The 22675-nt window shown below is 47.1% G+C and overlaps 1 protein-coding gene across 1 annotated transcript in view; it reads right to left on the minus strand.

Annotated features, from left to right (window-relative positions):
- Positions 1–746: 746 nt before the first annotated feature.
- Positions 747–22675, minus strand: part of LOC121506173 (BCL-6 corepressor-like) — an 87473-nt gene continuing 65544 nt past the window's right edge. Inside the window, exons 11-13 of the mRNA XM_041781819.1 lie at positions 21651–21728; positions 20396–20579; positions 747–2322 (exon numbers count right to left, since the gene is read on the minus strand). Of these exons, the coding sequence (XP_041637753.1) occupies positions 747–2322; positions 20396–20579; positions 21651–21728 (1838 nt within the window). The remainder of the gene's footprint in view (positions 2323–20395; positions 20580–21650; positions 21729–22675) is intronic.

Raw genomic sequence — 22675 nt, forward strand, 5'->3', positions numbered from 1 at the left:
TTCCAGACATGGACCAAACGTTGCAGGACTTCCTGTGACTGTGGGTCCTACAAAGAAATTTGGTTTCTGTTGGCTTGTGTAATCCAAATGGTCTGATAGAAGTCTTGACTGAAATGTCACTCGACAACGCTCGCAGCACAGGACAGTCCAGGAACATTTATCAAGGCCAGATAAAACCAGGGCCAGATAAGACTGGGGCTAGATAAGCTCAGGGTCATGAATGACCTGGCCAGATATGGCCATGGTGAGATAAGACCAGGGCCAGATAAGACCATGGTCAGAAAAGGCAGAGGCCAGATAAGACATAGATCATACAAGACCAGGGCTATCTTAGACCAGGGACAGATATGACTGGGGTCAGACAAGACCAGGGCCAGATAAGACCGAGGCCAGAGAAGACCATTCCCTATTTGACCGGAGTCAAATAAGACCATGTCCAGATAAGACTGGGGTCGGATGCAACCGTTCCCGGTTTATCTTGGTCCACTTGCAGTAGATCTGAGCCCAGGGGTTGGTTGTAACTCCGTCAGACTGAAGACTGGACCGACCTTATTTACAGCCAGCTGGTTCACTCGGATTCTGGTGTTCAGCCTGGATTTTGGGTGCAACAGCTGTCTCAATACCTGAATTTCAAACTTGAAAAGATTTTTACGATCAGTCCCTTTTTTGATACCATGATAACAGACAGTGCAGTATCAGACTGGATCACTTTAGACCACGTGGTATACAACAGTTCAGGGCCTTGGTCATGACCTAGTTCTGACTCGCCCAGCGGCCTTGCTCGGCTCTCTCTGAAAGTCTTTCTGGATGGTTCCTCCCCCCAGCTTCATCCCCAGGTCCCTGATGTGAACCCTGACGCTGGCGAGGCTCCTCTGCCAGGCAGCGTCTATCTTTATCATCTTTCCTCCCTGACCTGGACTGTCACAGGGATTTGCTTCTCTTTTAGGGGCCGTGACGGCCACGCTGACTTTCTTCTCCTCTGGTTCACTCTTGCTAGCATTCACGTTAGCATTAGCGCTTGTGATCTCTGCAGTCTTACTTCGGAGTCGCTGTGGTTCCTTTGCACAACCCTCGCCAGACGACCCCGGATGTGATGAACCTGAAACACTCTTACCCCTCTGGTTTTGTTGTTTCCACCCGCTGGCATCAACAGAACCGTTTGGTTTTCCAGACAGAGAGGCGTTCTTGCTTTGCTGTGGTCCTGGAGTGGTGGTGCCTGTTTTGGCATTCGAGTTCCCAGAACTTCGACTGCGCAGTCGCTGCGGTTCCCACACGTTAGCATCGACCACAGAGGGCCGAACTGAGGATTTACCAGTCAGCTTCTTTCCTTGAGGAGGTTCTGACAAACTTGAGTCCATTTGTGAGTCTAGAGTACCAATGCTAGGGTTCTTATTAGCGCTACTAGCATTCCCAGCATCCTTGCAAAGTTCTGGTTGTGGTTCTGGTGTGGTGGCGTTTGTTTTAGAGCCACACTTAGTTGGTTTGGCATTCCCAGGGTCCTTGGTATCACATGGTTTTTGTTCTGATGAAACAGAGTCCATTTTAGAGTACAAATTGACTGAATTGACATTCTCAGTATCCTTAAGTCTTTGTGGTAGTTGTTGTTCCGACAGACCGGTGTCTATCTTTGAGTCCTGATTAAACGAATTTGAGATCCAGCTGTTTTTGCTTTGTTGTCGTTTTGGTTCCCAGAGTCTGCTCTCCATTTTAGAGTCCAGATTAGCTGAATTAGCAATCCGTACGGTCTTACTTTGTAAACCTTGAGGTTCCCACATGTATGAGTGGTTTAATTTTGAAGGAACAGGGAGCCTGGGGTTTTTACCCCCTAGCTGCTGTGGTTCCCAGATGCTAGCTTCCATTCTGGTTTCCGATCTGGCCGCTGGAGTCAAGTGTCCTGCATCAGTAAATCCTTGGCAGGATGCTCTGTTAGCATTAGCTCCGGCCGCCCCCGGGTGATAGGTGGGGAGAAAAGACGACTGAAGTCGTTGGGTTGGTCGCTGTGACGGTAAAGGTGGGGGTGTTGGAGGCGGCGAAGCATCCATGGAGTCCCAGCGACTGTCCACGAACTCCATGGAAGAGCCGAGCATGCCGGCCAGCTCGGGCGTGGCCTCCACCAGCTCCAGGGGGTCCTTGACGTCTGGCCTGAAGGAGGACAGCTCCTGCTCGTCGGGACCCGTGAGGAGCTGGGACAGAGACGCCTGCCGGTAGAACTCGTCTTCCGGGATGGACTGGATGTTGAGCTGAGGGAAGAGACGCCGGAATGATCGAGACGTGATCCGAAGACGGCCCAGGACGTCGGAGAAGAGGAGCCAGTTCCTCGGGCTGGAGGAGAGAGGAAGAGAAAAGAAAGGAGTCTGAATAGCAGAAATCCAGATCTAAAGAACAGCTGCCAGATCTCAGGGTTCTTAAAACTAAACCTAAACTTCAGGTATGTCCACTATTTATCACTGATGAAGCAGTCTGAGTGTCTTACCCAGGGACACAGCCACATGTGACTGCAGGAGCTGGGGATTGAACCATGACCTTCCAACTGTGGGATGACCGACTCTACTAACTGAGCCACAGTCACCCCAAACATTAGTTAGTTAGGACTTTTGGGAAGTAATGAGATCTAACCCTGGTTTCAGTTTCTTCCCTGGTTGTGGGACGTACCAGCCAGTAGCTTAACTGGCTGAGCCAATGTCTAAACCATCCCCAAGAGCCTGATGTCAACACCACACCTGAACACGAGCCCCCATGTTCTGGATCGTAACAGTGATCCTGAGAATCATGTGGTGTGAAGCCAGCCGTCCTCAGAGGTCAGGAGGAGGAATCTAAATCCACTTTGTTTAACGGCTGATTAAACCTCAGAGTAAATCAGTTCAAGATTAAACTCTCATTTATGTCAGAACGTGAAATTAGTCTGTTAAATATCAGAGACGGTGATGTACGTCTGCATCTGCAGAAGAAGAAAGCCTCGACAGCCTCGGTGCTGGTATTGATTCCCAGCGTCTGTCTGAGTGCGTGTGAAGGGCGAAGGAAGCCTCACACGCTCAGGTGGCGAGCGGCGAACGAGGCCACATGTTGCTTTAACGGCGTCTGCTGAAGGAATGTTAAACAGCCCCATGAAACGTGTGAGCTACCCAGGAGGAGCCATTAATACTCCATCAGACACCAGAGAGGGAGAGAGGCAGAGGAGAGGAGCGACAGGGGAGGAAGACCGAGTGGAAGCCAATTAGCCGCGTCGCCACGACGATGCAATCCTCGTTAACGACCTCTCCGTCTGTCCTGCCTCCCTCTCCCTCTCTCTTTCCGTCGTCGCTCACACGTCTCTTCATCAGCGCTCTCCTCCTCCACGATCCTGTCTTCCTCTTCCACGCCGCTTTTCCACCTTAATTGGAGAGAGTGCGAGCGCCTGTGTGAGCGTGAGCGTGAAAAAGGAGGGAGAGGTGCGAGATCAACACTAAGAGGGAAAATGTGAGGCTGAAACACACAAGAGCGTGTTCAAATCTGAACCGACTCAAAACCCGGGGAGACCACAGACTGAGGACGGTCTGAGTAGGTTTTAAGACCACAATGAATAACACTAAGACATTTTAAGATCCATAAAGGATGGACTATATCAGGAAAGGCAGGAAGAAACCCATCCTAGACCTGACCTGATACCAGTATCACCTCTCCTTAAAAAGGCTTCCTGAGAACTAAAAAAAAGCCAAAACCAAGTCCAGTAACCCTTCAAATCAAGCCTTGGATAAATGAGACCTGGGTAAGAGAATGACAGTGATATAGAGGACTGAGACTCCCTTCCTGAACCAGAGACCTGGGATGTGGAGTACTGACTCACCCCTTAGACTAGAGACTTTGGGATGTAGAGTACTGAGACTCACCCCTTAGACTAGAGACTTTGGGATGTAGAGTACTGAGACTCACCCCTTAGACTAGGGACTTTGGAAAACAGAGGACTGAGACTCACCCCTTAGACTAGAGACTTTGGAAGGCAGAATACTGAGACTCACCCCTTAGACTAGGGACTTTGGAAGGCAAAGTACTGAGACTCACCAATTAGACTAGGGACTTTGGAAGGCAAAGTACTGAGACTCACCAATTAGACTAGGGACTTTGGAAGGCAAAGGACTCAAAACCCGGGGAGACCACAGACTGAGGACAGTCTGAGTAGGTTTTAAGACCACAATGAATAACACTAAGACATTTTAAGATCCATAAAGGATGGACTATATCAGGAAAGGCAGGAAGAAACCCATCCTAGACCTGACCTGATACCAGTATCACCTCTCCTTAAAAAGGCTTCCTAAGAACTAAAAAAAAGCCAAAACCAAGTCCAGTAACCCTTCAAATCAAGCCTTGGATAAATAAGACCTGGGTAAGAGAATGACAGTGATATAGAGGACTGAGACTCCCTTCCTGAACCAGAGACCTGGGATGTGGAGTACTGACTCACCCCTTAGACTAGAGACTTTGGGATGTAGAGTACTGAGACTCACCCCTTAGACTAGAGACTTTGGGATGTAGAGTACTGAGACTCACCCCTTAGACTAGGGACTTTGGAAAACAGAGGACTGAGACTCACCCCTTAGACTAGAGACTTTGGAAGGCAAAGTAATGAGACTCACCAATTAGACTAGGGACTTTGGAAGGCAAAGTACTGAGACTCACCCCTTAGACTAGGGACTTTGGAAAACAGAGTACTGAGACTCACCCCTTAGACTAGAGACTTTGGAAGGCAAAGTACTGAGACTCACCCCTTAGACTAGGGACTTTGGAAGGCAGAATACTGAGACTCACCCCTTAGACTAGGGACTTTGGAAGGCAAAGTACTGAGACTCACCAATTAGACTAGGGACTTTGGAAGGCAAAGTACTGAGACTCACCAATTAGACTAGGGACTTTGGAAGGCAGAATACTGAGACTCACCCCTTAGACTAGGGACTTTGGAAGGCAAAGAACTGAGACTCACCAATTAGACAAGGGACTTTGGAAGGCAAAGTACTGAGACTAACCCCTTAGACTAAGGACTTTGGGATGTAGAGAATTGAGACTCACCCCTTAGACTAGAGACTTTGGAAGGCAAAGTACTGAGACTCACCAATTAGACTAGGACTTTGGAAGGCAAAGTACTGAGACTCACCCCTTAGACTAGGGACTTTGGGATGTAGAGTACTGAGACTCACCCCTTAGACTAGGGACTTTGGGATGTAGAGTACTGAGACTCACCCCTTAGACTAGAGACTTTGGAAGGCAAAGTACTGAGACTCACCCCTTAGACTAGGGACTTTGGGATGTAGAGTACTGAGACTCACCCCTTAGACTAGGGACTTTGGGATGTAGAGTACTGAGACTCACCCCTTAGACTAGAGACTTTGGAAGGCAAAGTACTGAGACTAAGCCCTTAGACTAGGGACTTTGGAAGGCAGAATACTGAGACTCACCCCTTAGACTAGAGACATTGGAAGGCAAAGTACTGAGACTCACCCCTTAGACTAGGGACTTTGGAAGGCAGAATACTGAGACTCACCCCTTAGACTAGGGACTTTGGAAGGCAAAGTACTGAGACTCACCCCTTAGACTAGGGACTTTGGAAGGCAGAATACTGAGACTCTCCCCTTAGACTAGGGACTTTGGAAGGCAAAATACTGAGACTCACCCCTTAGACTAGGGACTTTGGAAGGCAGAATACTGAGACTCACCCCTTAGACTAGGGACTTTGGAAGGCAAAGTACTGAGACTCACCCCTTAGACTAGGGACTTTGGAAGGCAAAGTACTGAGACTCACCCCTTAGACTAGGGACTTTGGAAGGCAGAATACTGAGACTCTCCCCTTAGACTAGGGACTTTGGAAGGCAAAATACTGAGACTCACCCCTTAGACTAGGGACTTTGGAAGGCAGAATACTGAGACTCACCCCTTAGACTAGGGACTTTGGAAGGCAAAGTACTGAGACTCACCAATTAGACTAGGGACTTTGGAAGGCAAAGTACTGAGACTCACCAATTAGACTAGGGACTTTGGAAGGCAAAGTACTGAGACTCACCAATTAGACTAGGGACTTTGGAAGGCAGAATACTGAGACTCACGCCTTAGACTAGGGACTTTGGAAGGCAAAGTACTGAGACTCACCAATTAGACTAGGGACTTTGGAAGGCAAAGTACTGAGACTCACCCCTTAGACTAGGGACTTTGGGATGTAGAGTACTGAGACTCACCCCTTAGACTAGGGACTTTGGGATGTAGAGTACTGAGACTCACCCCATTAGACTAGAGACTTTGGAAGGCAAAGTACTGAGACTCACCCCTTAGACTAGGGACTTTGGGATGTAGAGTACTGAGACTCACCCCTTAGACTAGGGACTTTGGGATGTAGAGTACTGAGACTCACCCCTTAGACTAGAGACTTTGGAAGGCAAAGTACTGAGACTAAGCCCTAGACTAGGGACTTTGGAAGGCAGATTACGGAGACGCACCCCTTAGACTAGAGACTTTGGAAGGCAAAGTACTGAGACTCACCCCTTAGACTAGGGACTTTGGAAGGCAGAATACTGAGACTCACCCCTTAGACTAGAGACTTTGGAAGGCAGAATACTGAGACTCACCCCTTAGACTAGAGACTTTGGAAGGCAAAGTACTGAGACTCACCCCTTAGACTAGGGACTTTGGAAGGCAGAATACTGAGACTCACCCCTTAGACTAGGGACTTTGGAAGGCAAAGTACTGAGACTCACCCCTTAGACTAGGGACTTTGGAAGGCAGAATACTGAGACTCTCCCCTTAGACTAGGGACTTTGGAAGGCAAAATACTGAGACTCACCCCTTAGACTAGAGACTTGGGGATGTAAAGTACTGAGACTCACCCCTCAGACTAGAGACTTTGGAAGGCAAAGTATTGAGACTCACCCCTTAGACTAGAGACTTTGGGATGTAGAGTACTGAGACTCACCCCTTAGACTAGGGACTTTGGAAGGCAGAATACTGAGACTCACTCCTTAGACTAGGGACTTTGGGATGTAGAGTACTGAGACTCACCCCTTAGACTAGGGACTTTGGAAGGCAAAGTATTGAGACTCACCCCTTAGACTAGAGACTTTGGGATGTAGAGTACTGAGACTCACCCCTTAGACTAGGGACTTTGGAAGGCAGAATACTGAGACTCTCTCCTTAGACTAGGGACTTTGGGATGTAGAGTACTGAGACTCACCCCTTAGACTAGGGACTTTGGAAAACAGAGTACTGAGACTCACCCCTTAGACTAGAGACTTTGGGATGTAGAGTACTGAGATTCACCCCTTAGACTAGGGACTTTGGGATGTAGAGTACTGAGACTCACCCCTTAGACTAGAGACTTTGGGATGTAGAGTACTGAGACTCATCCCTTAGACTAGAGACATTAGAAAACAGAGTACTGAGACTCACCCCTTAGACTAGACACTTTGGAAGGCAGAGTACTGAGACCATCCCCTTAGACTAGAGACGTTGGGATGTAGAGTTCTGAGCCTCACTCCTTAGACTAGAGACTTTGGAATGTAGAGTACTGAGACTTACCCCTTAGACTAGACACTTTGGAAGGCAAAGTACTGAGACTCACCAATTAGACTAGGGACTTTGGAAGGCAAAGTACTGAGACTCACCCCTTAGACTAGGGACTTTGGGATGTAGAGTACTGAGACTCACCCCTTAGACTAGGGACTTTGGGATGTAGAGTACTGAGACTCACCCCTTAGACTAGAGACTTTGGAAGGCAAAGTACTGAGACTCACCCCTTAGACTAGGGACTTTGGGATGTAGAGTACTGAGACTCACCCCTTAGACTAGAGACTTTGGAAGGCAAAGTACTGAGACTTAGCCCTTAGACTAGGGACTTTGGAAGGCAGAATACTGAGACTCACCCCTTAGACTAGAGACTTTGGAAGGCAAAGTACTGAGACTCACCCCTTAGACTAGGGACTTTGGAAGGCAGAATACTGAGATTCACCCCTTAGACTAGGGACTTTGGAAAACAGAGTACTGAGACTCACCCCTTAGACTAGGGACTTTGGAAGGCAAAGTACTGAGACTAACCCCTTAGACTAAGGACTTTGGGATGTAGAGAATTGAGACTCACCCCTTAGACTAGAGACTTTGGAAGGCAAAGTACTGAGACTCACCCCTTAGACTAGGGACTTTGGAAGGCAAAGTACTGAGACTCACCAATTAGACTAGGGACTTTGGAAGGCAAAGTACTGAGACTCACCAATTAGACTAGGGACTTTGGAAGGCAAAGGACTCAAAACCCGGGGAGACCACAGACTGAGGACGGTCTGAGTAGGTTTTAAGACCACAATGAATAACACTAAGACATTTTAAGATCCATAAAGGATGGACTATATCAGGAAAGGCAGGAAGAAACCCATCCTAGACCTGACCTGATACCAGTATCACCTCTCCTTAAAAAGGCTTCCTGAGAACTAAAAAAAAGCCAAAACCAAGTCCAGTAACCCTTCAAATCAAGCCTTGGATAAATAAGACCTGGGTAAGAGAATGACAGTGATATAGAGGACTGAGACTCCCTTCCTGAACCAGAGACCTGGGATGTGGAGTACTGACTCACCCCTTAGACTAGAGACTTTGGGATGTAGAGTACTGAGACTCACCCCTTAGACTAGAGACTTTGGGATGTAGAGTACTGAGACTCACCCCTTAGACTAGGGACTTTGGAAAACAGAGGACTGAGACTCACCCCTTAGACTAGAGACTTTGGAAGGCAAAGTAATGAGACTCACCAATTAGACTAGGGACTTTGGAAGGCAAAGTACTGAGACTCACCCCTTAGACTAGGGACTTTGGAAAACAGAGTACTGAGACTCACCCCTTAGACTAGAGACTTTGGAAGGCAAAGTACTGAGACTCACCCCTTAGACTAGGGACTTTGGAAGGCAGAATACTGAGACTCACCCCTTAGACTAGGGACTTTGGAAGGCAAAGTACTGAGACTCACCAATTAGACTAGGGACTTTGGAAGGCAAAGTACTGAGACTCACCAATTAGACTAGGGACTTTGGAAGGCAGAATACTGAGACTCACCCCTTAGACTAGGGACTTTGGAAGGCAAAGAACTGAGACTCACCAATTAGACAAGGGACTTTGGAAGGCAAAGTACTGAGACTAACCCTTAGACTAAGGACTTTGGGATGTAGAGAATTGAGACTCACCCCTTAGACTAGAGACTTTGGAAGGCAAAGTACTGAGACTCACCAATTAGACTAGGACTTTGGAAGGCAAAGTACTGAGACTCACCCCTTAGACTAGGGACTTTGGGATGTAGAGTACTGAGACTCACCCCTTAGACTAGGGACTTTGGGATGTAGAGTACTGAGACTCACCCCTTAGACTAGAGACTTTGGAAGGCAAAGTACTGAGACTCACCCCTTAGACTAGGGACTTTGGGATGTAGAGTACTGAGACTCACCCCTTAGACTAGGGACTTTGGGATGTAGAGTACTGAGACTCACCCCTTAGACTAGAGACTTTGGAAGGCAAAGTACTGAGACTAAGCCCTTAGACTAGGGACTTTGGAAGGCAGAATACTGAGACTCACCCCTTAGACTAGAGACATTGGAAGGCAAAGTACTGAGACTCACCCCTTAGACTAGGGACTTTGGAAGGCAGAATACTGAGACTCACCCCTTAGACTAGGGACTTTGGAAGGCAAAGTACTGAGACTCACCCCTTAGACTAGGGACTTTGGAAGGCAGAATACTGAGACTCTCCCCTTAGACTAGGGACTTTGGAAGGCAAAATATAGAGACTCACCCCTTAGACTAGGGACTTTGGAAGGCAGAATACTGAGACTCACCCCTTAGACTAGGGACTTTGGAAGGCAAAGTACTGAGACTCACCCCTTAGACTAGGGACTTTGGAAGGCAAAGTACTGAGACTCACCCCTTAGACTAGGGACTTTGGAAGGCAGAATACTGAGACTCTCCCCTTAGACTAGGGACTTTGGAAGGCAAAATACTGAGACTCACCCCTTAGACTAGGGACTTTGGAAGGCAGAATACTGAGACTCACCCCTTAGACTAGGGACTTTGGAAGGCAAAGTACTGAGACTCACCAATTAGACTAGGGACTTTGGAAGGCAAAGTACTGAGACTCACCAATTAGACTAGGGACTTTGGAAGGCAAAGTACTGAGACTCACCAATTAGACTAGGGACTTTGGAAGGCAGAATACTGAGACTCACGCCTTAGACTAGGGACTTTGGAAGGCAAAGTACTGAGACTCACCAATTAGACTAGGGACTTTGGAAGGCAAAGTACTGAGACTCACCCCTTAGACTAGGGACTTTGGGATGTAGAGTACTGAGACTCACCCCTTAGACTAGGGACTTTGGGATGTAGAGTACTGAGACTCACCCCATTAGACTAGAGACTTTGGAAGGCAAAGTACTGAGACTCACCCCTTAGACTAGGGACTTTGGGATGTAGAGTACTGAGACTCACCCCTTAGACTAGGGACTTTGGGATGTAGAGTACTGAGACTCACCCCTTAGACTAGAGACTTTGGAAGGCAAAGTACTGAGACTAAGCCCCTAGACTAGGGACTTTGGAAGGCAGAATACTGAGACTCACCCCTTAGACTAGAGACTTTGGAAGGCAAAGTACTGAGACTCACCCCTTAGACTAGGGACTTTGGAAGGCAGAATACTGAGACTCACCCCTTAGACTAGAGACTTTGGAAGGCAGAATACTGAGACTCACCCCTTAGACTAGAGACTTTGGAAGGCAAAGTACTGAGACTCACCCCTTAGACTAGGGACTTTGGAAGGCAGAATACTGAGACTCACCCCTTAGACTAGGGACTTTGGAAGGCAAAGTACTGAGACTCACCCCTTAGACTAGGGACTTTGGAAGGCAGAATACTGAGACTCTCCCCTTAGACTAGGGACTTTGGAAGGCAAAATACTGAGACTCACCCCTTAGACTAGAGACTTGGGGATGTAAAGTACTGAGACTCACCCCTCAGACTAGAGACTTTGGAAGGCAAAGTATTGAGACTCACCCCTTAGACTAGAGACTTTGGGATGTAGAGTACTGAGACTCACCCCTTAGACTAGGGACTTTGGAAGGCAGAATACTGAGACTCACCAATTAGACTAGGGACTTTGGGATGTAGAGGACTGACACTCCCCCCCCAGACTAGGCACTTTGGAAGGCAAAGTATTGAGACTCACCCCTTAGACTAGAGACTTTGGGATGTAGAGTACTGAGACTCACCCCTTAGACTAGGGACTTTGGAAGGCAGAATACTGAGACTCTCTCCTTAGACTAGGGACTTTGGGATGTAGAGTACTGAGACTCACCCCTTAGACTAGGGACTTTGGAAAACAGAGTACTGAGACTCACCCCTTAGACTAGAGACTTTGGGATGTAGAGTACTGAGATTCACCCCTTAGACTAGGGACTTTGGGATGTAGAGTACTGAGACTCACCCTTAGACTAGAGACTTTGGGAGGTAGAGTACTGAGACTCATCCCTTAGACTAGAGACATTAGAAAACAGAGTACTGAGACTCACCCCTTAGACTAGACACTTTGGAAGGCAGAGTACTGAGACCATCCCCTTAGACTAGAGACGTTGGGATGTAGAGTTCTGAGCCTCACTCCTTAGACTAGAGACTTTGGAATGTAGAGTACTGAGACTTACCCCTTAGACTAGACACTTTGGAAGGCAAAGTACTGAGACTCACCAATTAGACTAGGGACTTTGGAAGGCAAAGTACTGAGACTCACCCCTTAGACTAGGGACTTTGGGATGTAGAGTACTGAGACTCACCCCTTAGACTAGGGACTTTGGGATGTAGAGTACTGAGACTCACCCCTTAGACTAGAGACTTTGGAAGGCAAAGTACTGAGACTCACCCCTTAGACTAGGGACTTTGGGATGTAGAGTACTGAGACTCACCCCTTAGACTAGAGACTTTGGAAGGCAAAGTACTGAGACTTAGCCCTTAGACTAGGGACTTTGGAAGGCAGAATACTGAGACTCACCCCTTAGACTAGAGACTTTGGAAGGCAAAGTACTGAGACTCACCCCTTAGACTAGGGACTTTGGAAGGCAGAATACTGAGATTCACCCCTTAGACTAGGGACTTTGGAAAACAGAGTACTGAGACTCACCCCTTAGACTAGGGACTTTGGAAGGCAAAGTACTGAGACTAACCCCTTAGACTAAGGACTTTGGGATGTAGAGAATTGAGACTCACCCCTTAGACTAGAGACTTTGGAAGGCAAAGTACTGAGACTCACCAATTAGACTAGGGACTTTGGAAGGCAAAGTACTGAGACTCACCCCTTAGACTAGGGACTTTGGGATGTAGAGTACTGAGACTCACCCCTTAGACTAGGGACTTTGGGATGTAGAGTACTGAGACTCACCCCTTAGACTAGAGACTTTGGAAGGCAAAGTACTGAGACTCACCCCTTAGACTAGGGACTTTGGGATGTAGAGTACTGAGACTCACCCCTTAGACTAGAGACTTTGGAAGGCAAAGTACTGAGACTAAGCCCTTAGACTAGGGACTTTGGAAGGCAGAATACTGAGACTCTTCCCTTAGACTAGAGACTTTGGAAGGCAAAGTACTGAGACTCACCCCTTAGACTAGGGACTTTGGAAGGCAGAATACTGAGATTCACCCCTTAGACTAGGGACTTTGGAAAACAGAGTACTGAGACTCACCCCTTAGACTAGAGACTTTGGGATGTAGAGTACTGAGATTCACCACTTAGACTAGGGACTTTGGGATGTAGAGTACTGAGACTCACCCCTTAGACTAGACACTTTGGAAGGCAAAGTACTGAGACTCACCCCTTAGACTAGGGACTTTGGAAAACAGAGTACTGAGACTCACCCCTTAGACTAGAGACTTTGGGATGTAGAGTACTGAGATTCACCCCTTAGACTAGGGACTTTGGGATGTAGAGTACTGAGACTCACCCCTTAGACTAGAGACTTTGGGATGTAGAGTACTGAGACTCACCCCTTAGACTAGAGACTTTAGAAAACAGAGTACTGAGACTCACCCCTTAGACTAGACACTTTGGAAGGCAGAGTACTGAGACCCACCCCTTAGACTAGGGACTTTGGGATGTAGAGTACTGAGATTCACCCCTTAGACTAGGGACTTTGGGATGTAGAGTACTGAGACTCACCCCTTAGACTAGAGACTTTGGAAGGCAAAGTACTGAGACTCACCCCTTAGACTAGGGACTTTGGGATGTAGAGTACTGAGACTCACCCCTTAGACTAGGGACTTTGGGATGTAGAGTACTGAGACTCACCCCTTGGACTAGAGACTTTGGAAGGCAAAGTACTGAGACTAAGCCCTTAGACTAGGGACTTTGGAAGGCAGAATACTGAGACTCACCCCTTAGACTAGAGACTTTGGAAGGCAAAGTACTGAGACTCACCCCTTAGACTAGGGACTTTGGAAGGCAGAATACTGAGACTCACCAATTAGACTAGGGACTTTGGAAGGCAGAATACTGAGACTCACCCCTTAGACTAGGGACTTTGGAAGGCAAAGTACTGAGACTCACCCCTTAGACTAGGGACTTTGGAAGGCAGAATACTGAGACTCACCCCTTAGACTAGGGACTTTGAAAGGCAAAGTACTGAGACTCACCAATTAGACTAGGGACTTTGGAAGGCAGAATACTGAGACTCACCCCTTAGACTAGGGACTTTGGAAGGCAAAGTACTGAGACTAACCCCTTAGACCAAGGACTTTGGGATGTAGAGTACTGAGACTCACCCCTTAGACTACAGACTTTGGAAGGCAAAGTACTGAGACTCACCAATTAGACTAGGGACTTTGGAAGGCAGAATACTGAGACTCTCCCCTTAGACTAGGGACTTTGGGATGTAGAGTACTGAGACTCACCCCTTAGACTAGGGACTTTGGGATGTAGAGTACTGAGACTCACCCCTTAGACTAGAGACTTTGGAAGGCAAAGTACTGAGACTCACCCCTTAGACTAGGGACTTTGGGATGTAGAGTACTGAGACTCACCCCTTAGACTAGGGACTTTGGGATGTAGAGTACTGAGACTCACCCCTTAGACTAGAGACTTTGGAAGGCAAAGTACTGAGACTCACCCCTTAGACTAGGGACTTTGGAAGGCAGAATACTGAGATTCACCCCTTAGACTAGAGACTTTGGAAGGCAAAGTACTGAGACTCACCCCATAGACTAGGGACTTTGGAAGGCAGAATACTGAGACTCACCCCTTAGACTAGAGACTTTGGAAGGCAAAATACTGAGACTCACCCCTTAGACTAGAGACTTTGGAAGGCAAAGTACTGAGACTCACCAATTAGACTAGGGACTTTGGAAGGCAGAATACTGAGACTCTCCCCTTAGACTAGGGACTTTGGGATGTAGAGTACTGAGACTCACCCCTTAGACTAGGGACTTTGGGATGTAGAGTACTGAGACTCACCCCTTAGACTAGAGACTTTGGAAGGCAAAGTACTGAGACTCACCCCTTAGACTAGGGACTTTGGGATGTAGAGTACTGAGACTCACCCCTTAGACTAGAGACTTTGGAAGGCAAAGTACTGAGACTCACCCCTTAGACTAGGGACTTTGGAAGGCAGAATACTGAGACTCTCCCCTTAGACTAGAGACTTTGGAAGGCAAAGTACTGAGACTCACCCCTTAGACTAGGGACTTTGGAAGGCAGAATACTGAGATTCACCCCTTAGACTAGGGACTTTGGAAAACAGAGTACTGAGACTCACCCCTTAGACTAGAGACTTTGGGATGTAGAGTACTGAGATTCACCCCTTAGACTAGGGACTTTGGGATGTAGAGTACTGAGACTCACCCCTTAGACTAGGGACTTTGGAAGGCAAAGTACTGAGACTCACCCCTTAGACTAGGGACTTTGGAAAACAGAGTACTGAGACTCACCCCTTAGACTAGAAACTTTGGGATGTAGAGTACTGAGATTCACCCCTTAGACTAGGGACTTTGGGATGTAGAGTACTGAGACTCACCCCTTAGACTAGAGACTTTGGGATGTAGAGTACTGAGACTCACCCCTTAGACTAGAGACTTTAGAAAACAGAGTACTGAGACTCACCCCTTAGACTAGACACTTTGGAAGGCAGAGTACTGAGACCCACCCCTTAGACTAGGGACTTTGGGATGTAGAGTACTGAGATTCACCCCTTAGACTAGGGACTTTGGGATGTAGAGTACTGAGACTCACCCCTTAGACTAGAGACTTTGGAAGGCAAAGTACTGAGACTCACCCCTTAGACTAGGGACTTTGGGATGTAGAGTACTGAGACTCACCCCTTAGACTAGGGACTTTGGGATGTAGAGTACTGAGACTCACCCCTTAGACTAGAGACTTTGGAAGGCAAAGTACTGAGACTAAGCCCTTAGACTAGGGACTTTGGAAGGCAGAATACTGAGACTCACCCCTTAGACTAGAGACTTTGGAAGGCAAAGTACTGAGACTCACCCCTTAGACTAGGGACTTTGGAAGGCAGAATACTGAGACTCACCAATTAGACTAGGGACTTTGGAAGGCAGAATACTGAGACTCACCCCTTAGACTAGGGACTTTGAAAGGCAAAGTACTGAGACTCACCAATTAGACTAGGGACTTTGGAAGGCAGAATACTGAGACTCACCCCTTAGACTAGGGACTTTGGAAGGCAAAGTACTGAGACTAACCCCTTAGACCAAGGACTTTGGGATGTAGAGTACTGAGACTCACCCCTTAGACTAGAGACTTTGGAAGGCAAAGTACTGAGACTCACCAATTAGACTAGGGACTTTGGAAGGCAGAATACTGAGACTCTCCCCTTAGACTAGGGACTTTGGGATGTAGAGTACTGAGACTCACCCCTTAGACTAGGGACTTTGGGATGTAGAGTACTGAGACTCACCCCTTAGACTAGAGACTTTGGAAGGCAAAGTACTGAGACTCACCCCTTAGACTAGGGACTTTGGGATGTAGAGTACTGAGACTCACCCCTTAGACTAGGGACTTTGGGATGTAGAGTACTGAGACTCACCCCTTAGACTAGAGACTTTGGAAGGCAGAATACTGAGACTCACCCCTTAGACTAGAGACTTTGGAAGGCAAAATACTGAGACTCACCCCTTAGACTAGGGACTTTGGGATGTGGAGTACTGAGACTCACCCCTTGGACTAGAGACTTGGGGATGTAAAGTACTGAGACTCACCCCTCAGACTAGAGACTTTGGAAGGCAAAGTATTGAGACTCACCCCTTAGACTAGAGACTTTGGGATGTAGAGTACTGAGACTCACCCCTTAGACTAGGGACTTTGGAAAACAGAGTACTGAGACTCACCCCTTAGACTAGAGACTTTGGGATGTAGAGTACTGAGACTCACCCCTTAGACTAGGGACTTTGGGATGTAGAGTACTGAGACTCACCCCTTAGACTAGAGACTTTGGGATGTAGAGTACTGAGATTCACCCCTTAGACTAGGGACTTTGGGATGTAGAGTACTGAGACTCACCCCTTAGACTAGGGACTTTGGGATGTAGAGTACTGAGACTCACCCCTTAGACTAGAGACTTTGGAAGGCAAAGTACTGAGACTCACCCCTTAGACTAGGGACTTTGGAAGGCAGAATACTGAGACTCACCCCTTAGACTAGAGACTTTGGAAGGCAAAGTACTGAGACTCACCCCTTAGACTAGGGACTTTGGAAGGCAGAATACTGAGACTCACCCCTTAGACTAGAGACTTTGGAAGGCAAAGTACTGAGACTCACCCCTTAGACTAGGGACTTTGGAAGGCAGAATACTGAGACTCACCCCTTAGACTAGAGACTTTGGAAGGCAAAATACTGAGACTCACCCCTTAGACTAGGGACTTTGGGATGTGGAGTACTGAGACTCACCCCTTGGACTAGAGACTTGGGGATGTAAAGTACTGAGACTCACCCCTCAGACTAGAGACTTTGGAAGGCAAAGTATTGAGACTCACCCCTTAGACTAGAGACTTTGGGATGTAGAGTACTGAGACTCACCCCTTAGACTAGGGACTTTGGAAAACAGAGTACTGAGACTCACCCCTTAGACTAGAGACTTTGGGATGTAGAGTACTGAGACTCACCCCTTAGACTAGGGACTTTGGGATGTAGAGTACTGAGACTCACCCCTTAGACTAGAGACTTTGGGATGTAGAGTACTGAGATTCACCCCTTAGACTAGGGACTTTGGGATGTAGAGTACTGAGACTCACCCCTTAGACTAGAGACTTTGGGATGTAGAGTACTGAGACTCACCCCTTAGACTAGAGACTTTAGAAAACAGAGTACTGAGACTCACCCCTTAGACCAGACACTTTGGAAGGCAGAGTACTGAGACCCACCCCTTAGACTAGAGACTTTGGGATGTAGAGTTCTGAGCCTCACTCCTTAGACTAGAGACTTTGGAATGTAGAGTACTGAGACTTACCCCTTAGACTAGACACTTTGGAAGGCAAAGTACTGAGACTCACCCCTTAGACTAGGGACTTTGGAAGGCAGAATACTGAGATTCACCCCTTAGACTAGAGACTTTGGAAGGCAAAGTACTGAGACTCACCCCTTAGACTAGGGACTTTGGAAGGCAGAATACTGAGACTCACCCCTTAGACTAGAGACTTTGGAAGGCAAAGTACTGAGACTCACCCCTTAGACTAGGGACTTTGGAAGGCAGAATACTGAGACTCACCCCTTAGACTAGAGACTTTGGAAGGCAAAATACTGAGACTCACCCCTTAGACTAGGGACTTTGGGATGTGGAGTACTGAGACTCACCCCTTGGACTAGAGACTTGGGGATGTAAAGTACTGAGACTCACCCCTCAGACTAGAGACTTTGGAAGGCAAAGTATTGAGACTCACCCCTTAGACTAGAGACTTTGGGATGTAGAGTACTGAGACTCACCCCTTAGACTAGGGACTTTGGAAAACAGAGTACTGAGACTCACCCCTTAGACTAGAGACTTTGGGATGTAGAGTACTGAGACTCACCCCTTAGACTAGGGACTTTGGGATGTAGAGTACTGAGACTCACCCCTTAGACTAGAGACTTTGGGATGTAGAGTACTGAGACTCACCCCTTAGACTAGGGACTTTGGGATGTAGAGTACTGAGACTCACCCCTTAGACTAGAGACTTTGGGATGTAGAGTACTGAGACTCACCCCTTAGACTAGAGACTTTAGAAAACAGAGTACTGAGACTCACCCCTTAGACCAGACACTTTGGAAGGCAGAGTACTGAGACCCACCCCTTAGACTAGAGACTTTGGGATGTAGAGTTCTGAGCCTCACTCCTTAGACTAGAGACTTTGGAATGTAGAGTACTGAGACTTACCCCTTAGACTAGACACTTTGGAAGGCAAAGTACTGAGACTCACCCCCTAGACTAGAGACTTTGGAAGGCAGAATACTGAGACTCACCCCTTAGACTAGGGACTTTGGAAGGCAAACTACTGAGATTCACCCCTTAGACTAGGGACTTTGGAAGGCAAAGTACTGAGACTCACCCCTTAGACTAGGGACTTTGGAAGGCAAAGTACTGAGACTCACCCCTTAGACTAGGGACTTTGGGATGTAGAGAATTGAGACTCACCCCTTAGACTAGAGACTTTGCAAGGCAAAGTACTGAGACTCACCCCTTAGACTAGAGACTTTGGGATGTAGAGTACTGAGACTCACCCCTTAGACTAGAGACTTTGGAAGGCAAAATACTGAGACTCACCCCTTAGACTAGGGACTTTGGGATGTGGAGTACTGAGACTCACCCCTTGGACTAGAGACTTGGGGATGTAAAGTACTGAGACTCACCCCTCAGACTAGAGACTTTGGAAGGCAAAGTATTGAGACTCACCCCTTAGACTAGAGACTTTGGGATGTAGAGTACTGAGACTCACCCCTTAGACTAGGGACTTTGGAAAACAGAGTACTGAGACTCACCCCTTAGACTAGAGACTTTGGGATGTAGAGTACTGAGATTCACCCCTTAGACTAGGGACTTTGGGATGTAGAGTACTGAGACTCACCCCTTAGACTAGAGACTTTGGGATGTAGAGTACTGAGACTCACCCCTTAGACTAGAGACTTTAGAAAACAGAGTACTGAGACTCACCCCTTAGACCAGACACTTTGGAAGGCAGAGTACTGAGACCCACCCCTTAGACTAGAGACTTTGGGATGTAGAGTTCTGAGCCTCACTCCTTAGACTAGAGACTTTGGAATGTAGAGTACTGAGACTTACCCCTTAGACTAGACACTTTGGAAGGCAAAGTACTGAGACTCACCCCCTAGACTAGAGACTTTGGAAGGCAGAATACTGAGACTCACCCCTTAGACTAGGGACTTTGGAAGGCAAACTACTGAGATTCACCCCTTAGACTAGGGACTTTGGAAGGCAAAGTACTGAGACTCACCCCTTAGACTAGGGACTTTGGAAGGCAAAGTACTGAGACTCACCCCTTAGACTAGAGACTTTGGGATGTAGAGTACTGAGACTCACCCCTTAGACTAGAGACTTTGGAAGGCAAAGTACTGAGACTCACCCCTTAGACTAGAGACTTTGGAAGGCAGAATACTGAGATTCACCCCTTAGACTAGAGACTTTGGGATGTAGAGTACTGAGGCTCACCCCTTAGACTAGAGACTTGGGGATGTAAAGTACTGAGACTCACCCCTTAGACTAGAGACTTTAGAAAACAGAGTACTGAGACTCACCCCTTAGACTAGAGACTTTGGAAGGCAGAGTACTGAGACTCACCCCTTAGACTAGAGACTTTGGAAGGCAGAGTACTGAGACTCACCCCTTAGACTAGAGACTTTGGAAAACAGAGTACTGAGACTCACCCCTTAGACTAGAGACTTTGGGATGTAGAGTTCTGAGAGTCACCCATGGATTAGGGACTCTGGTTTGTCGTGGACTCAGACTCACCCCTTGGAGTAGGGACTCTGCTCTGTAGTGGACCCAGACTCACCCCTTGGAGTAGGGACTATGCTCTGTTATGGACCCAGACTCACCCTTGGATTAGGGACTCTGGTCTGTAGTGGACTCAGACTCACCCTTGGAGTAGGGATTCTGGTCTGTATTGGACCCAGACTCACCCTTGGATCAGGGACTCTGTGCTGTAGTGGACTCAGACTCACCACCTGAACTAGGGACTCTGATCTGTAGTGGACTAAGACTCATCCCTTGGACTAGGGACTCTGGTCTTTAATGGACTCCGACTCACCCTTGTCACAGGGACTCTTGTCTGTAGTGGACTCAGACTCAACCCTTGGACTAGGGATTCTGGTCTGTATTGGACTCAGACTCACCCTTGGACTAGGGACTCTGGTCTGTAGTGGACTTGGACTCACCCTTGTGACAGGGAGACTTGGATGTTGTAGCACGGCAGTAGAGGTCGATCAGACAGCTCAAACTCAAAGACCTCCCTCTTGGCTCGATCCTCTTCATCATCACCATCCTCTTCATCGTCCTCTTCCTCCTCGGGTCCTGGAGGGTCGGCGAGAATGTTGAACGTTCCTCCCTCATTGGAAGGTTCTAGAAGAAGAACAAAAGTACGGCAGAAGGTTTAATTAAAACCCATGTTAGCCCATGGGTTTAGCTGTAACTGTGACTCTACGAAGGCTCCACAGCAGAGGATTTTAGTCCAGTTCTGAGCCAGATTCTGGACTTAATGTTGGCTCTGGATCAATTCAAGACCTGCTGTAACTGATGGCATCCTGAAATGTATGAACTCATTGGAGTTATTTAACTGCTGTTGGGTCAGAGGCTTTATAATCTCAACCTGTTTTGTCTCATTAACTCACAGCTCTAAAATCTTGAAAGTTGCATTTTTTTCACCTGAGTTTGTATTTTATAATCTATAATTTTTCATTATATTTGCAGGTTTATGAGCCTGGAAATTTCAAGTCTTTCACAGACTTTTTTCTGACAGTAAAATCTTAAAAATTTCACCTTTTTTCTCATAAATTTGCAAATTTAAACCTAGAAAATTCTTAAGTTTTTGTTGTAAATTTACTTGCATAAAATTGTACAAGTTTTTCATTATTTTTCATAAATTTGAGAAAATAAAACCTTGAAAATGTTGATTTTTCTCATAAATGTATATCTCCAAAGACCTGAATATACCTTTTTGTCCCTGTAAATGTGTAGCATTATTATTTCGAAAGTGTTATGTCTTTTTTCTTGTAAATTCAAAATTTAATCTTAAAAAATTTTCTGTATTTTCTGGTATATGTCTACATTTTTGAAGAGAAAAATTTCACAGTTTCCCCTGTGAATTTAGGACTTCAGAGATCTAAAAATCTAAATTTTCCTCTTCACTTTATAATCTCAGAAACGGTTAGGGTTTCTCCTGTTAATGACTTTTAAAATCAGAAAATGTGCTATTTTTAAGCCTGATTTTGTAACTTTTTGGACTGAAAACCTAGAGTTTAAATGCCAGCATTATCTCAGGTTAAGTGTATTTCTAACCAGGCCAAGCCTCGGTTTAACCTGTCCTCATGTCTGCCATCTCCCTCATTTTTAAATGCAGTCTGAACTTTTAAATCCTCCCCTGTGGAGCCGGCCAAAGTAAATCCAGAGTTCCTCGTGTCTATCTGAACTGACCGCACACGGAGCTGCCGTAAAACTCCCAGCAGATCCCCGGATCATCCTCCGATCGCCCCTGGAGGTCGGAGAGATAGTCTGCAGGGAGAGAGGAGAGTTATGTGAATAAAGAGCTGACCAATCAGAGAGCAGGAACACAGAGAGCCAACAGACAGAGAGCAGAGAGGAAGACGATGAGTGTTTGTGCTCAGACGGTGCCGGCTTGTCGCTGCGGCGTTTGGCGCTGAGCTGACGGATGCTGGCACGAGTCTGTGAGCGTGCACGTGAGGGGCGTGCACGTTTGTGTGTGTGTGTGTGGTGAGCTGTTCTGGGATTCAGCAGCCAAGCCTCATTAAACCCCTCCGGAGAGAGAGGGAGGAAAAAAGAGAGCAGATCCAGGGAGCGCTGATCAGACGTGTCTCCTTCCTGTTTGCTCCAGCCTTTCCCTCCTTCTCTACTTCCTCTGACTCTGCAGCAGAGATGTTGTTTTTCTGTCCTCATTTGAGCTCAGACAGAAAAACCATCTCATCTGGTCTCAGTCATGTTTGCAGCAGCCTTTCCATTATGTGTCCATCATGACTTCAGATCAGGTTTATGTTTCTGCATGTTTCCTGTCTGTCCAGGTCCAGGGATCCATCAGTGACCAGACTGGACCATTATCTGGACCATTCCCAGTAAATACGGTGTAAAACTGCACATTTAATCAGCTGTGACTCAAATACCAAGGTGACTGAGATACCAGTATAAAGTGCTGGTCAACACGTCATTAATAAAAACAGTGTGCCGCTACCACCGCCTCACGCAGCCGGGTTAAGGTGAAAATTCAAAGCCCTTCACTGTGGATTCAAGCAGCTGCCACAGGCTCAGTGCTCAGAGAAAAGACTCCTCAGCACCTCCACCAGGTGACAGGAGGAGGGCATAGAGCTGTGAGTGATTGAAGGCTGGGAGCTCAACTACCATATTTCAGCTAGTACATGAGCTGAACTACCATATTACAGCTTGTACATGGGCACAACTACCATATTTCAGCTAGTCCATGAGCTCAA

This window comes from Cheilinus undulatus, linkage group 24 (genome assembly GCF_018320785.1).
Source record: "Cheilinus undulatus linkage group 24, ASM1832078v1, whole genome shotgun sequence".
Lineage (NCBI taxonomy): Eukaryota > Metazoa > Chordata > Actinopteri > Labriformes > Labridae > Cheilinus > Cheilinus undulatus.